The sequence below is a fragment of the Camelus dromedarius genome, chromosome 14, assembly GCF_036321535.1.
Source record: "Camelus dromedarius isolate mCamDro1 chromosome 14, mCamDro1.pat, whole genome shotgun sequence".
NCBI classification, from domain to species: Eukaryota; Metazoa; Chordata; class Mammalia; order Artiodactyla; family Camelidae; genus Camelus; species Camelus dromedarius.
In genome coordinates, this window is record NC_087449.1 from 31409290 (window position 1) to 31425289 (window position 16000).

The 16000-nt window shown below is 52.8% G+C and overlaps 1 protein-coding gene across 3 annotated transcripts; it reads right to left on the minus strand.

Moving 5' to 3' along the window:
* Window positions 1-1389: 1389 nt before the first annotated feature.
* Window positions 1390-15562, minus strand: TMEM61 (transmembrane protein 61). 3 transcript variants are annotated; one of them, XM_064493545.1, is made up of 3 exons: window positions 15360-15562; window positions 7228-7577; window positions 1390-1821 (listed from the first exon to the last, which is right to left on the minus strand). In XM_064493545.1, the coding sequence occupies exons 2-3, from the start codon at window positions 7575-7577 to the stop codon at window positions 1563-1565; spliced, it is 609 nt and encodes a 202-aa protein (XP_064349615.1). In that variant the 5' UTR covers window positions 15360-15562; the 3' UTR covers window positions 1390-1562. The 3 variants fall into 3 exon arrangements, 2 of the variants coding, with proteins under 2 accessions (XP_064349615.1, XP_010982887.1); XM_010984585.3 differs by lacking the exon at window positions 15360-15562 and adding an exon at window positions 11588-12158; XR_010383829.1 differs by lacking the exons at window positions 7228-7577; window positions 15360-15562 and adding an exon at window positions 5351-5489 and having other exon boundaries at window positions 1758-1821.
* Between the last annotated feature and the right edge of the window lie 438 nt (window positions 15563-16000).

Here is a 16000-nt window from a genome sequence, read left to right on the forward strand (position 1 = left end):
AAATGGTGACAGGTGTTACTGAAAAAGCAGAGGAGGAAGGAGGCTGGGAGTGCAGGGGGCTGGGTGGGATAATAGTTTTAACAGAAGGGTCCTGGGGGCTTCGTGAAGATAGGGACAGACAAAAATGCCATGGGGCAGTGAGGGGTGAGCCTGGGAAAGAGCCTTGGAGAGAGAGGAGACAAGAGCAAAGGTCCACAGGGGACGGACCGCAGCAGCGGGCAAGGTGGGTACCAGACCCAGCCGCACCAGCCCCGCTCACACTGTTAGCATTAGGGCTTTCATTATTCAAGGTGAGCTGGGAAGCACTCAGGCCCAGAGGGATGTCACGGATCTGGGTTTGATAAGGCTCATTCTGTCTGCTGAGCTTTGAAGAGACTGCAGGGAACCCTGACAGAAGCAGGGAGACCAGATGGGCAGCTACTGAGTTGGTCCAGTTCTAAGTGGGAGGCTCTGAATCCTGGAGCCCAACCAGGCCAGAATGAAAATACTTTTACTGATATGAAAAACCTTTATTCTCTGTGATTTTACTGCTCTGAGGCTGTTTCCACACCTGGTAAATGGGGCCACCGCTTGTAGCAGAGAGGCCTTGAGGATGTGAAGCCACGGCAGGGAGCCTGGCCCAGTAAAGGCTAGGCCCTCGGGGAACACTGCCTCTACACAGCTGACTGAGCCACAGGGCTTTGAACCCCCGCTTGCTGAGTGACCCTAGGAAGATTACTTAACCTCTCTGGGCTGATTTCCTATCTGTGAATGGGGTATGACATTCTGAGAGCAGACATTTCTGCCATATCTGGAATATAAGAAGAGGTAGCGAGCTCCCTGTCACAGGAGGTATGGGAGCAGAGGCACCTGATGGAAGCGGGGTTACCTCTACTAACAAAATCTAACAATCACAGCATACTTAAGAGACATCTGCCATGGGCTAAGAAATCTACATTTATTGTTTGACCCATTAGCACTGAACCTGCAGGGTCAATGTGCTCTCATAATGTCAGCTGCTCTCATCTGATTTAATTCTGGCAACTCAGCTGTCTAAGGTAGAGGCTGGTGCCACTATATTTCCCAGTTCCCATTTTACAGATGAGGAAATTGAGGCAGAGAGAGGTTAAAGTTACTTGTCCAAGTTCACTCAGATGGTACCTGGTGGGACCCATGCACAGGTGATCTGAATTCAGAGCCCATGTTCTTTTGGTTATAAACTCAGCATGTTACTTTGGGCCAGTCCTGGCTCTGCCTCTGGGCCCGTTTTCTCATCTCGCAGCTGACAGCCAGGTGAGTGTGCCATCTTGGGCGCACTGGCCCTGCTGGGCGTGGATGACTTCAGCCCAGCCAACATCACATGGGGCAGGAGAACCACCCAGCTGGGCCCAGGCAACCCACAGAATCATGAGAGATAATAAAATGGATTATTTTAAGCTATTTGTTACACAGCAATAGATAAATAAAACAGTATTCAGCAACAAATATTTGCTGAGTGCCTGGTGTGTACCAGACACTGTACTAGACACTAGAAGAAGCCCATCATTGTTTTTGTTTCCAGCTTCCGGGCCTGCTAGGAGCCTTTAACTTCCTCCCGCCGCAGACTGAACCGGTCCCAGGCAGGAGCATGCAGCCTCAGGTGTTGTCTCTCCAGAGATGCCATCAGCACCGAGGATGCTGTCGTAGCTGGGTGGAGGCAAGGGGGGCTGGGCCCCAAGCAGGGCATCCCCAGAGGCACCCAGGTCTTCCTCCATGGGGTATGTAGGTGGTATCAGGGGACCCTCAGCCAGTGGGCAGCACACGGCCTCCTCATCACTGGGGAAGGCAACCACCTTTGGGGACCTACAGGGACGGAAGAGGAGAGGCTGTGAGCAGGGGTTGGGGCAAAACTCTACCACACACCAGGGAAATAGCAAGGAAGGCAGTGACAGGGGCAGCTTCATGCCCTGGTCCAAGCCCTCTGCGAGTTCTCCAGCGCCCCATATACACAGCTGAAGCTTGGCATCAGCTGGCCCCCTGCCACCCTCAGCTCCCCGACTCCACACTCCCTTCCCTATAGTTAGTTCTCCATAGAGTTAGTTCCTCAGTTCTCTCTGCAGGGAAAGTCCTTCTCACCTCCTTCACCCCTTCCTTGCTGGTCAGTCCCCACTTGCCCTTCTAGTCTCCTCTGGGGACCTCTCCTGACCTCCCCCAGCAAAGCCCCTACTCCCTGCTCTGGGCTCCCAAAGGGCTCCCCTCTCTGTCACTGCACTGATCCCACCTAGGTGTCACCAAGGGCAGGGACTTTGAGTGTCCAGGGACTGATGCTTGGGGATGTTTGTTGAAAGACTGAGTGATGATCCATGGTGAGAAAGGCTCCCAGCTTACTGTAATCTCCCTTATAAGATCTGGAGTTGTGGATGCTCAGGGCAGTATGGGAGACCTCAACTCCCCTGCCCACTTGGATGCTTGAGGCCCTGGTAAGTCCACCAAATGTCTACCTCTGCTTGCATACCTCCAGAAATGGAGAGCTCACCACTTACCAAGTCAACTGCATCTGCCTCTGAACAGTTTGGTTTTCCTGTGATTTGCCCCCACCTCCCCCAGATGAACCACCCTGCAGGGTCTTGAGGCAGAGATCAGATCCTCTGACCATGTTCTGCAGGCTAGATTCTAAGAATAGGTCATTTGCATCCCAGCCACAGCAATGCTGACAGGAATAAGGCTGGCCCTCAGTCCTCTCAGGACCTTGGTAGGTCACCTCTCGGGAGTCAGTGCCCCTTCCCCTCCCAGGACCCTGGAGGTGGGAGTGTCACTGATCCAGTGTCTGGGCTGGTCCTTCTTTGGGAAGATACTGCCAGATACAAGGGCTGACTAGGTGACCTTGAAGGTCTTTTCCCACCCCAGGTGACTGAGGGCTGGCTGTGAGTCAGCATTTGCTGAGTCAGCTCCCTGCTATGCCACAATCATGGGTCAGTAACTCTATTGATCTGGGCCCCAGTTTCCCCATCTGTAAAGTGGAACAATAACAGCACCTGCCTCACAGGACTGTGTGACGATTAAATGAGATAATACAGTGGGCACCTTGCACGTGCTCTATAAATGGGAGCTGGAAACAAAATCTCAAAGGTGTCCATGAGGAAGGGTCACAGATCTCCTGCTGGCAGGTGCCACACAGGCTCAGACAGGCTGTCACTTGCTGAAGGTCATCAGTTTGAGCCAGGAGGGAAGAAGATAAATCTATACCAGCGGGCCTGCCTGTCTAGACAGGGGAGGGGCCAATGGCAGGAGGCTGGCTGGAGGACAGAAGAGGTAGTGGAGGAGGCTTTGCTCTAGGGATGGTGGAGGGGCTGTGCCAGGAATCTGCTGCCCCTCAGGTCAGCACCCACTGCCCACCGGGGACATGGCCTTTCTCTGAGCAATGTGTCTTCTCAGCCCATGCCCACTGCCACCCTCAGAATAGCTCACTGGGAGGCAGGTTCACTGCTCCAGTCACAGGCCAGGGTTGTGGTGCAGGCTATGTGCCAATCTGATGGAGGACACCAGCCAGGAGCCAAATTTGGGCCCCCCAGCCGGTGCTTTTGCAAAGTTCTCTCACAGACCCTCCTTCTCTGGAGGCCAGGAGCTGAGGAAGCCGATAAGAGGTCTCACTCTCCTGACTCCCAGCATCCTTGGCAGGTGAGGGCAGGCAAAGAATTTTGCATCTGCTTTGCAGGTGAGCCAGGCAAGCTAGGTTCAATTGCTGTGTGATGTAGACCATGTTCACACCCTCTCTGAGCCTCTTTATCCTCATCTGTAAATTGAGGATAACAATTCCCATTTTATAGATTCAGGGAAAATGGAAAAGGCTTCAACAACACTCAGAAAAAATGTGGGTGATGACTTCGAGAGCCGCACACCTCCTAGCCTGCTCACCTCCCAGCCATGCCTTGGCCGCTCCCACTTCTCCAGCCCCAGAGACAGGCAGGCTCTGGGTATGCCTGGGGCCACCCCAGCAGGCAACAGCTGGCAGGGCAGGGCACAGCTGCGGGTGAGCTCAGCCCACAGCAGGAAGTTTGCTTAGAGGGCAGACATGGAGTGGCCCTCATGCCACCTCACCTAGCCAACCGGGCCCATCCAGCCCTGGGTCATCACGGTCGTGCGGTCGTGGTTCAGAGGTCTGGGAACTTGGGAAACACGAGGCCCCAGGCAGGGCGGCCACATCACACACTTCAGGGGCAGGCCTGTTCATGGTGCATTCTGGACATGCTCCCTGTAGCTGTGTGGGCCGGGCCCACACACAGGAAGCTCCACCAAGGCTAGGGTTTGCCTCTCTGGAGCCTGGTGGGGATAGGAGATCTGGGCCTGGCACCAGCTCCTCCATCCTCCACCCTTCAGCTGAGTCAAGCAGACACAGAAGGGAAAGGGGAAGGAACAAGGGTGAAACACTACTTGCCCAACACTCAAGCTCTCTAATCTCATTTCACATTCAGGACAAGCCTGGGGCTGGCGGCCTTCAGCCAGGTAAGGGAAGGCCGTGCGTCCACTAAGCAGCAAAGCCCCAGCTCTGTCTACTTGCAAGGCCCAAGCCAACTGCACCTATCACACCTCTCCCGAGCCAGCCCCTAATGTATCCACACCTCAACCTTCTCGTCCATAAAATGGGCCCAGTCCTTACACTGCCTCATAAGCAGTGAGGCTCAAATCAGTGGACACGAGAGAGGATCATGAAATGAAAGCACAGTCAGAGCAGTGAACTTTGCAGTGTATACGCCTCCCATCCGTCATCTCATCTGAGCCTAACAGCAATCCTAGGGAAAATTCCAGGTTTACGTAGGAAGAACTAGACATAGCTCAGAGTCTAAGTAACAGGCTCAAGGACACAGCTTAGAAAAGAGCAGACACTGAAAGCCCCATGTCTGACTAGAGCCATGCTTTATCTGCTGTACTCACTGAGGGCGGGGGCCCTGGGAAGACCCTCATCCAGCCACATCATTTAGGGGCTCACACTTTAGATGGGGGCCCCAAGGGCAGGGTTCTGCCTGTTTTGTCCATTGCTGCATTGTCAGTGCCCTGCCTAGGACCAAGTACACAGCAGGCACTCAGTAAATGGTGAAACGCATGCAAGGATAAGTAGATGAATAAATGGGGAAACTGAGGCCCCAAGAGGGAAATGGACCTGCCCAAGCCATCAGCCTAAAAGGCCTCTGTCTCTGACCTGAATTTACCCGCAGACAGCAAGATGCCTGCAGGCAGGGACGGCTGACTGGCCTCCCCATGGGGGCCAGATGCTGGGCTCTCAGAAGCACGGCCGCGCTGGATCAGCCCCACGGGCAAGAAAGAGCCATTAGCAGAAGCAGCCTCCCCAACATCCACCACCCCAGTTTCGGATCTAAGACTTGGGTCTCCAAACCTGATGGGCCATGAGCACCCTGTAGCCTCCTAGACGGGTTCCTCCTTGGCCTGGCTGGGAATGAAGGCCCAGTGGCTCCAACTGACAGATGCAGCTGTGGCCCAGGCCCAAGCCCTGTTGAGTCAACACGGCTGTGTGTACAGACAACACCCACCCTCTGTGCTCAGGCCAGGCCAGGCAGGGAGGGACAGGCTCCAGTCCAGAGTGCCCTGAGGCCTGGCCTGGTTCCAACTGATCATTAACTCACTGTGTTACCAGGTAGGTCACTGGTCTCTCTGAGACCCAGGCTTCTCATCTGAGAAGTGAAAGGTTTGGCTGGAGAGTCCCCCAACCCTGCCCTTCCCTCTAACAGTCAGGTCAAACCAAGGCATGACCATTGGACTAAGGGGCCTCTGTTGAATACTCTGTTGTCTGTGACCTCGGTGAGTCACAGGCCAGGAGCCAGGACTAACCTGTCACATTCTTTAACTCAGAATGCATTTTCCCTCTAACCATGGGAAGAAGGGTGCCTTGGTCCCAGATCGGCCCACAGGTGTCTGGTTTAGCCCCCAAGACAAGCAAATCCAGTGCGTACAGAGTGGTGTGGGGGAATGCACCTTCACAGCCAGCAGGCTCTGCCACTTTCTAGCTGTCTAACCCTCACCCTCTTTTTCTGTAAAAGGCAACAGGAATTCTTCCCTTGCAAGTGGACAGGACTGGAGAAGATGTATGCAGGCCCCTGATATGTAGGCACTGCCGATACTTGGCCAATGAGTAAGTGTAAAATAAGAGCACTAAAATCCATGCATTCTCAGCAGGGCAGAAATTGGTTCTTGGAATCTTGCTGATACCGTTTATGTATAAAGCACAGATATACATACAGATATACAGACTCAATATACAGTGTATCTGTGGTATTAACATTTCATGGGGGGATTAAGAAAAAATGGCTAAAAAGTCTCCTTAGAGAGAGCAATAATGAAAAAAAAAAAGGTTGAGAAATATTATCTAAATGCAAGATTTTGTCTCCATGCCCCATATTAAGCCCGGGCCTTTGTATATGCTCTCTGCCTAAAACACCTCTCTCCACCTTATCCACCTGAGGAAAAGTTGACATTTGTTGGCACGGTAGGTACTGTGTGCCAGGCACTGGGCTGAGTTCTTGATTCACAACATCTCATTTAATTTTCCCCTAACTTCAGGGTTAAGGAATGTGTGGGAGCAAAGACTCTGGGCTCGAGTCCTGGCTCTGACACACACTGGCTGGGTGCCCCAGGGTGAGTTACTTAACATCACTGTGCCCCAGTTTTCTCATCTATAAATGGCATTCATAACAGTACCTACTTCAGAGGGCTGCCGTAGGGACTAAATGATTAGACATATGCAAAACACTTAGAGCAGAGTCAGGCTCCTGGTAAGTACTAAACAGGTGTTTGCTATTATTTCTGTTCTTATTATTCTTATTTTATTTCAGATGAAGAAGCTCAGTGGGGTTGCATGATCTATTTGAAGTCCCACAGCTAGTTAGTGACAGAACCAGGCAGGAGACGATCCCAGTGGGTCCGACTCCTGTGTGTGAGCACTTAACCCCTACATTACTCTGTCCCATACCATGTTGCACTCAGCTGCCGCCTCCTCCAGGAAGCTTTCCTGGACTTCTCCCCATCTCCACAAGACCATGTCTGTCCCTCTTTCATAGCTTTAACTACTCTGATTTATCAAAGTCTGCCTCTGTCTGGAGGCTTTAAACACCTCCAGGAGTGCTGATCAGATCAGCCTCCAAGACCCCAGGGCATAGGCAAGGCCTGGTCCAGACAAGAAACCCCATGAGAGTTTGCTGAGTAAATGCCTGATGGTATGATGGTGCCCCACCTGAGGCCCCCACTGGCCCTGCTGACCTGCTGCTCTCCTTCTCCAAGGGCTCCACAGTGAGGTAGTACAGGTCTCTGGAGACGTGATACGGGTCCCATCGAGGCGGCCCCCGGGTGCTGGCCTTGAGGGACCACAGCAGGCCGAAAAGCAGCAGCAGGCCGCCTGCACCACAGCAGAAGAAGCTGACCGACCTGAGCAGGGGACCGGGGGCCTCAGGCTTGGGGCGTCCAGTGGGCGGGGCTGGCTGGCTGGGCTGGGCACCTGCATCTCCTTCACTCCACCAGGCGAAGCAGAGTGTCCCGGCCACCAGAACCACCGTGCCGCTGACCGTCATGCAGTAGCGGAGGGTGGAGGCCACGCGGCCCCTGTCACACATCTGGACACAGAGAAGGAGAGAGAAGAGGAGATGGGCCACATGAGAGGCCTGCTGGGTACTCGAGACCAGGTTTTAGTCCTCCTCCGCCCGAGGTCACTGGGCAGCCTCAGAAAGGTCGTTTGACTCCTCTGTACCTCAGGTTCCTCATCTCTGAAATGGGGATGATGCTCCCAACTTTGCAGAATGTCACAAATTTCTAGCACATGCCTGGGACCGGGTAGGAGCTCAGTAAGTGGCTGGGTTCACTCCCGGCCTCCTTCCAGGAGTCAGGCCTCATCTGCCTGGTGGGTATAAGACTCCCCACTGTGTCTACCACAGGCTGGAAGGGAGGAGAGTGAAGGCTGTGGGGTCCACCAGGCCTGCCAGGAGCGGGGCTTGCTCGTTAACTCGTTGCCTCACTTCACCCCAGTCAAAACCCCGTGAGGTCGACACTCATCTCTATTGACAGAGGATGACACTGAAACCCTGGGGCAGGTAAAGGGGCAAGTGGGAGAGGGGCACTGAGAAGCCTGAAGTTGAAATTCACACCATGAAGCAAAACTTCATGTGAAAAGATGGTCACCATGGCCTTATTTATAATAGTCATAATTTGGAAAGAGCCGAAATGTCCAGGGTAAGTAGACCACAGCATAACCTCTAGACGGACTTCTCATGACATTTGACAAAATCAAGCTTAGCACAAATGTTTAACAACAGGGGGAAAATGCTTATGACATCTGATTTTTTTCAACTTAGTATGCCAAAATATGCAAACAGTGTTATTTCAATTAGGCAAAGACAAAATGCCCAGAGTGGGGAAAAAAATACTGGGAGGAATCCTGGCCCCAGATTATACAGACAGGAAGGGGTTGTCCCCAAAGCCAACCTCTAGGCTGTTGTACATGCTGTTCCCTCTGCTTGGCAAGGAGCTATTATTTCTCCTCCAGGCTCAGCTCAGCCCTCACCTGAGAAATCTTCACGGGTGACACTTTAAACTCGAAGTCCCCTGGGCCTTCTTGGACCAAGCTTTTATTTATCTGTTTGACTCTTCCTTTGCTTTTTGTCCTCACCAGGCAGCAAACTCCCTGAGGGCAGGTCTGTACTGGCCCTGTTCACTGCTGTCTCCCCCAGTGCTTAGCACAGAGTAGCTGCTCTGGAAACATCTGTTGAAGAAATTCTCCTCAGTGAGAAACAGTGTTGCTGAATAAACCTTGTTGTGTGACAAGGCTCTCTCGCGGCTGGGAGGGGTTGGGAGAGGGGAGGGAACAGAGGATCCCAGCTGCTACAGCCCCGAGCCATGAAGCCTGGCTTTATCCCAACACTGTGGTTCACCAGCTGTGTCTTGGGGTAAGGCTCTCAACTGCTTGGGGTCTGTCTCCTCACCCATATAGAGGGCAGGCTCTCCACCAGGCTGCTAGGAGAACTTACAGAGACACCCTTTCCTCTTCCAAAAACTGAGTCAGTGAAGGAGGGGACCGGGGAACTCGGAGACCTTAGGGAGATTTCCATGGCCAGACTTACCCAGCCTAAGGTGGTGTATCCGAATGATGCCCCACTGCACAGCCAAAGGCACACTCCTTGGGGGCTGAGGGGCAGGGCAAGTGTTCAAGATCTAGTAGGTAAGACTTTAGTTTTCAAAGGGGCATGTTCCTAGATGTGTTTCAAAACTTTTGTGTATGTGTGAGAAAGAGAGAATGTATACATGTAGCAAGGATGCTCAAGAAGTGAACCCCAATCTTTCTGAGCCCCCAGACCACCAGAAGCCTACAGAAAATGCCATTTGTTTTTTCCTTAACAGAGGCACTGAGTATTGAACCCAGGACCTCGTGCATGCCAAGCATGGGCTCTACCACTAAGCTATACCCCCGACCCCTGAAAATGCTATTTGTAAATTACCTGCAGTTCTCTTCCTGTGAATCTGTCTATGGGGCAAGTGCCTCCTGTCCCCAGCTCAAGACATTTTCATGGTGGGTAGAAAAAGAACCTGGCTACTCCCTCTCCAGAGTCAGACAGCAAAGAGAGGCTGTCAAAAGGAAAAGCTGGAGAGATCAGCTTGGGGGAAAAGAAACCCACAGCAAATCAACGACAGTAACCCCTTGCCTATGTATTATGGCACTTGACAGTCCTCCTTCACACGCAGCATCTCATCTGACTCACCACAACTGAGATGCATGGTCAGGGCAGGAAAAGAAATTCCTGTTTTGCAAATAAGGAGACTGAGCCCAGAAAGGTGAAGGACTTTGCCCAAAGCTGGACACAGCTGTGTGTCTCGACACTTAACAGAACTCACTTCTGCATAGGGTAACTTACCATGCTTTAAAATTTCTATAAAAGCAATAGTTGCTCATTGTGGACAAAAGGAGAAAACCACAGAAGAGAATAAAAATACAAAATACGAATCATCATTCATGCTGCCCCTCGGAGATGAGCATGACCTGCATGGGGATGTGGCCCTCCCTTGGCCTGCATTCCTGATGATGGTGGCAGCAGATGTGTACTGGGCATTGGCGGGGGCTGGGAACCACACCCAGCACTTTACAGGTGTCCCCTGACTTAATCCTTACAACAGCATTATGTCCCGAGGACACTGGAGCTGTGATGGTGACAGCTTATCAGAAGTCGGTGCCAAATTTGAACCCAGGTGTGACTCAAATCTCTGTATGTGTGCACACACAGATGGATTGGGCTCTTTATTTTTGGATCTATATTTTTCAGTATATAAAGGTGAGACCATGCTGCGAATAGAGTAAGTCTTCAGCTCAGGCAGTTCCCACTTTCTAGGACGCCCTGCCCTTCTTCCTGACTCAACTGTTCCTGGGCCTCAGACAGGTTCCTACAATTGCCCTTAGCCTGTTCTCACTGGAGGCTGTGTCTTCACCTCCTGTGTGTCTCCCCTACTCCATGTGGACTCCCCCAGAGGCAGGCAGAGCACATGATAATCTGCCACCCCCAGGAGGTGGGGGGTGTCAATGTCCACTAAAGGACAGTCTGTTCTGTTGTGTGGTGGTTTGTGTTATTATTACAGATCAGGGCTCTGACTGATTAGCAGTAGGGTGTCCTGGCCCAAGATTCCCCTGGCCCATTTCAGAGTGGTCTTCAGGCAGTTCACTCACCCCGCACACTGGTGTACTGTGGACTCTGATAGAGGAGGAAGAAAGGACTCCCTGTCCTGGAGGGCATAACCCCAGCCCTGGGAAGAGAGGAAAATTCAATCCCAGAGAAGTCCCACTCCCAATCTAACACTCTTCATGCTGCCAGGCTGCCCCCTCCTTCTTAGTTCCCGTATATCCCCCACACCCCATGCACCCAAACTCCTGCCACCTGGGGTCCTATACACGGGCTGCTCCCTCTGCCTGGGGAGCCCGAAGTCCCCATCCAGGGCCCTCAGTTCACACCTTCCTTCAAGACTCAGGCCAAACACCACCTCCTCCCAGAAGTTTTCTGCTGCTGTGCCCACCACCTACCAGCTGGAGGAGGCCTTTCCCTGCAACAGAGTTATCACTCCCTCTGACTATGGCCACTCTGTTAGCTCTGTGACCTTGATCAGGCTGCTCCACATCTCTGAGCTCAAATTCCTGCCTCCTAGGGAGGAGCAAGTTGTGAAGATGAGATGTCAAGAGGGCAAGTGCTAATTGAAGCATGGTGACATAACTGGATGGAAAGGTGGACCCTGGCTCTGATAAATTACCTAGCTGCTCCATGCCTCAGTTCCTTTCTCTGTAAAATGGGCACAATAATATCATAACGTCCGTGCTATCAACAGGGGAACTTTAGGTGCCAGTTTTCTATAAAGAACTAACCTATCTCAACAAGAAGTATTCCAAACCATCTCCATGTAACCACTGGGTAAACTGAGGCTCTGAGTGCCCCAACGCCACCCAGCGACTTAGAACAGAGGAGGAGACTTCGGTGTCTGGACTCTGCCCACCAAGCCACCGCGGTCAAGGTGAAGGGTAGGGGTCCAGGAGGGGTCGGGTTAGGAGGACCTGAGATGTTCCGGAAGATGAGGAGAGAAGGAAGCTTATACCCACCTTGGGCGCAGTCATCCCGCCGCAGGGTCAGGCGTGGTCCCCGCGCGGGGAGCCGGGGGAGCCCGGCGAGGGTAAAAGCATGCTGGCTGAGGGCAGCTCAAACCTGGGAATAGCTGTTTCTCGGGTCTGCGGGGGCGCCAGGCGTTAGGAGTGGCGACCGTCCCCCAGCCCTGCTCTCCGCGCCCCCAGAAGCGCTAAGGTCCGACTCCAGGTCTTATCCAGGGGTCTCGCTCGCCGCCGTCCGTCCGGTCCGCAGCCGCCGGGACCCGGTGCGGAGCCGTCTTCACCGCACAGAGGCTCTGCCACCCGGGGCGCGGGGCGCTAATGAGGGGCGCCGAGGGGCAGGCGGAGCTGGGCTTCGCCCTCTACTCCGTGGTGACCACCCCCGGGCCCCCGCCTCCACTTCGGGCTTGGCCGACTGCGCCCGGGACCCTGGGCTCAGGCTCGCGCTCGGGGGCGCGGCTCGCCCCACCTCTCGTCGGATCCGCGCCTTCGCAGCCACAGAGACTCCCGGGTGGCGGCTCCAGGCGGCTTCAGGTGCCGCGCCCGTCCTTAAAGCGACAGCGCGAACCGGGCCGGCAAGGGTTGTTGTTTCCCAGCGTGCAGGGAGCGGCAAGACCGCTGTTAACCGGAACCTCCGTGGAACTGTCGGGAACCGGCTGACTTTGAGGCCGTCCAGCCCCCTGCTACGCCACTGGGGCGAGCTCAGTCTGAGAAGGTTCTGGAGTCCTGAGCTCATGTCTCCTCAATCCCATTTTACAGGAAGGGAAACTGAGGCCCAAGTAGGGAAGGTCCCTTGCCAGTTTACCGCATATTCCTTGACAACTGGCTTTTTCTTGTCATAACATTTAATCTGAGAGCAAGCTCTCCCCGGCCCTCCAGACCCTCACACCCTGAGGAGGAAGGCATTCTCAGAAGTAAAGGCCAGCATTTAAGTACTTCCCCAGCCTCTGCAGGAGGGAGGTCACTGCCCCAGACAGCAAGAGGCCTGGAGAGCAGGGCTTGAGAGCAGGGCCTCCCAGCCTACCTGCTGTGTGACCTAACTTCTCTGAATCTTCTTCCTCCAGTGTCAGAGGAGGGTTGAGGATCCCAACTCACAAGTCTTCTGGGATTGAATGAGTTAAGCAGTGCAGGTTAAGAGTTCAGCCTTTCACAAGTGCAGGCTGGAGGCAGATTTTGTGGACAGGGCATTTAGGAGCCTGGAGGAAGGGTCAGCATGTGTGTACATGTGCGTTCTCTGTGGGAAGACACCTGAGTTGTAGAAGGTAGGAATGGATAGGGCGGCAGCATCCACGGAGCAGCTTGTGCAAAGGCCAGACAAAGTCCAGTGGGTTAACCTTGACAAATTCATGTGAGTCAAAGGGAGCCAGTTCCAGACCAGCTGGAGTCTGGGTTTTGTTTATGTCTCTTCTTGCTGCTCCAGCAAACCGTTGCACTGGGCCAGATTCCCCTTAGCCATGGCCAAGGATTCTTCACCAAACTGGTGACCAACTCCCCACTCAGCCTAGGGACACAGAGGGTTAGAGCAACCTGTCCAGTGGAGATCTGAAGCTCAGAGAGGGAAAACCATTGTCTCAGAGTCACAGAGCAGGTCAGTGGCAGGGCCCAGGCTCCTACTTCTTAAATTCCTTGTCTCTGAGGTTATATGCCACCCCTAGTGTTCTCTGAGCACTGACTCCCATGACCCCGCTGACTGGTGAGGTCTTTTATGTTATCTCATTTCATCTTCACCGTGTTTGGGGTCTGTGTAGGTGTTCCCATTTTACAGACAGGACACAGGCTCAGAGAGAGGCAAGTCTAAAGAATTCACAAGTGGTTGAGCTGAGACAGGGACCAGGTAGACCTCAAGCCAGAGTTTTGCTCTGCTCAATCCGGAGGTGGGGACAAGCAGCCCTCTTGGGGGCCTTGTGGGTCTGCTCAGGGGAAATGTGAGTGGGGAGCAGAGGGCCATGGAGCTGGAGCTGTCAGCCCTGCTCATTTCTGCAGGGGCCAGCCCCCATGTGGACATGGGCCCCTCAATGATCCAGACTCCCCTTCTGCTCCCTACCAGTAGGCCCAGGGTCACAGGTCACAGAATGGTGAAGTTGAGGTCCAGGCCTGGCCACACACCAACCCTGCTTGAATCCGAGTCCCCTGGCCCAGGCTAAACACTCAGGCCCTGTAATTGGCTAGTTGTGACTTCTGTCCTGACTCAGCCTCTTCCAGGCCAGAAGACTCTAGCCATATCCTTCTCAAGCTGCCATTTCCTTATCTATAAAATGGAGGCCATGGTGCCATGCTCCCAGGGTAGCTATGGAGGCTTAATAGTTTAATAAGACCTTATCCATGAGGAGCTGGCGTGAGTATGCTCTTGCAATACACAGTGGCTCCATTTGTGAATCTCCCCAAAGATGGTGTCCTCTTTGAGGTCAGGGACCAATGTGACTTGGCTCAAGACCCAGCCAGATCTAACAGGGCCAGGACTAGAGGGAGCTGGGACTGAGTGCTGATCAGAACCCAGGGATCTAGCCCAGTTTTTCTGGTTCTGTCCTCTTCTTCCCCACTTTTGAGGGCTCTGGCCCCAGCCCCCAGGTCTGCCACAATGCCCATGCACCATGGGCACCCTGCAGGCTTGGGAATATTTGCAGACCCTTTCTGAACAAGCAGCCTCAGGTTTCCCAGCACCACTGGGCAAATGAGAAGAAAATCCATCACTAGCTTCTGCGTCCAGGTGTGGGGGAGGGGACTGCCACCTGCATCCATTTTTTAGATGTCACCAGTCCATGCTTTTCCTATTTAATTGTCACCTCAGGTACTTTATCAAGGCTGAGAGAAGTGCCTGGCTCGGGGTCACACAGCTAATAAGTGGGGGACTGGGAGTAGGGGATGGGAGAGGAATTGCTAAAATCCATGTGGATTTTCCAGACCCATATGCACTTTTCCTTTTTTTGCCACATTGTTCCCTCTTCAGCTATGACCTGAGCTGCTGCCCAGGCCCACTTCTCACTGGCCTCTCTGCTCCAGGCTGTCTGCCCTTCATGAGCCACCAGTGTGAGGTTACAGACCAGCTCCCCATCAGTTCCCCACCTGCCTAAACCTTTCAGTGCCCCCATTGTGCTCTGAATAATGACCCCAGCTTCATTTCCTGCACTCCTTCCACACCACTCCCCAACCACTGTCCACTGTGTCCCAAGCACAATGCCCCGCCTTCACTACAAAGGCCTCCCTTCTCACCAGCTTCCCCTGCTGAGCTCAGACACTTCCCTTAAGACTCAGGTTACCTTTCTGAGTGGCTCCTCCTCGGTGGCCCAAAGCAGAATTATCTGGTCCCTCTCCCAAGCTCCCACAGAACTTTACCGGTTCATCCTTCATAGCTCTGAGCATGCTTACAAAAGTAAAACCATTTGCCTTCCCTTTCTCTTGTCCAAAAATAAGAAATAGCTGGACATAGCAGAAAATTTAGAAACTGTCAATAAGTTAAAAGAAATCAGGATTAAAAAACCAGTCTCTAACCCTTAAAGGAAGAAAAACATTTCCCTAATGCAGAAACCATATTGCCCCTAAAGCCTAAAATACTGTCTGGATATTTATAGATAATATTTGCTGGCCCCTGCCCAAGCCTCTGGCTCAGCCCTGCCACTAATGTGCTGTGTATTCCTGGGCAAGTGACAGCACCTCTCTGTGCCTCCTCACTTATAAAATGGAAATCAAATGCCCCTCCACAGATGGGTGCTATATTGTTTTCTATTTTTGCATAATAAATTACCACAAACTTAGCAATTTAAAATAATACCTGTTTATTCTCTGTAGGTCAGAAGTCCAGGTGGGTTCAACTGAGTTCTCTGCTTAGGGTTTCACAAGGTCAGAGTCAAGTCAAAGATGTGTGCTGGGCTGGGCTTTTATCTGACAGCTCTTAGGAAGATTCCTGCCTCCAAACTCATTCAGGTTGTTGGCAGAATCCCTCTGTTTTCTCCCTGGTAGGGACTGCTCTCCACTCCTAGAGGCTGCTTTGAATCTCTCTGCCTCTTTTGCTACCAAGGAAGAAAATTCTACCTTTAAAGGGCTCCTGTGATTAGGTTAGGTCCATCCATCATTCTGTCTTAAGGTCAGCTGATTAGTAACCTTAATTACATCTACAAAATTCCTCTTGCCATATAACCAGAGGGCAAAGGTCATGAGGGCGATCGGAGAATTCTGCCCACTGCATGTGCTGTGCCAGGGGAAACAGAGCATGTGAGCTATAAACCCACTCATTACAGGATTATACCCTCTGCCAGATGCAGGGCACATGGAGAGACAATGTTCACAAAGAATTCCAAAACAAGCTTGACTGGTGAGAGCCGGCCTCTGAATGCCCCAGGATTTCTAGGTGGACTGAAATGGAGGTGGCACCTGAGCTGAGCTGTGATACAGGTAGGATTTCAACAGGCAAAG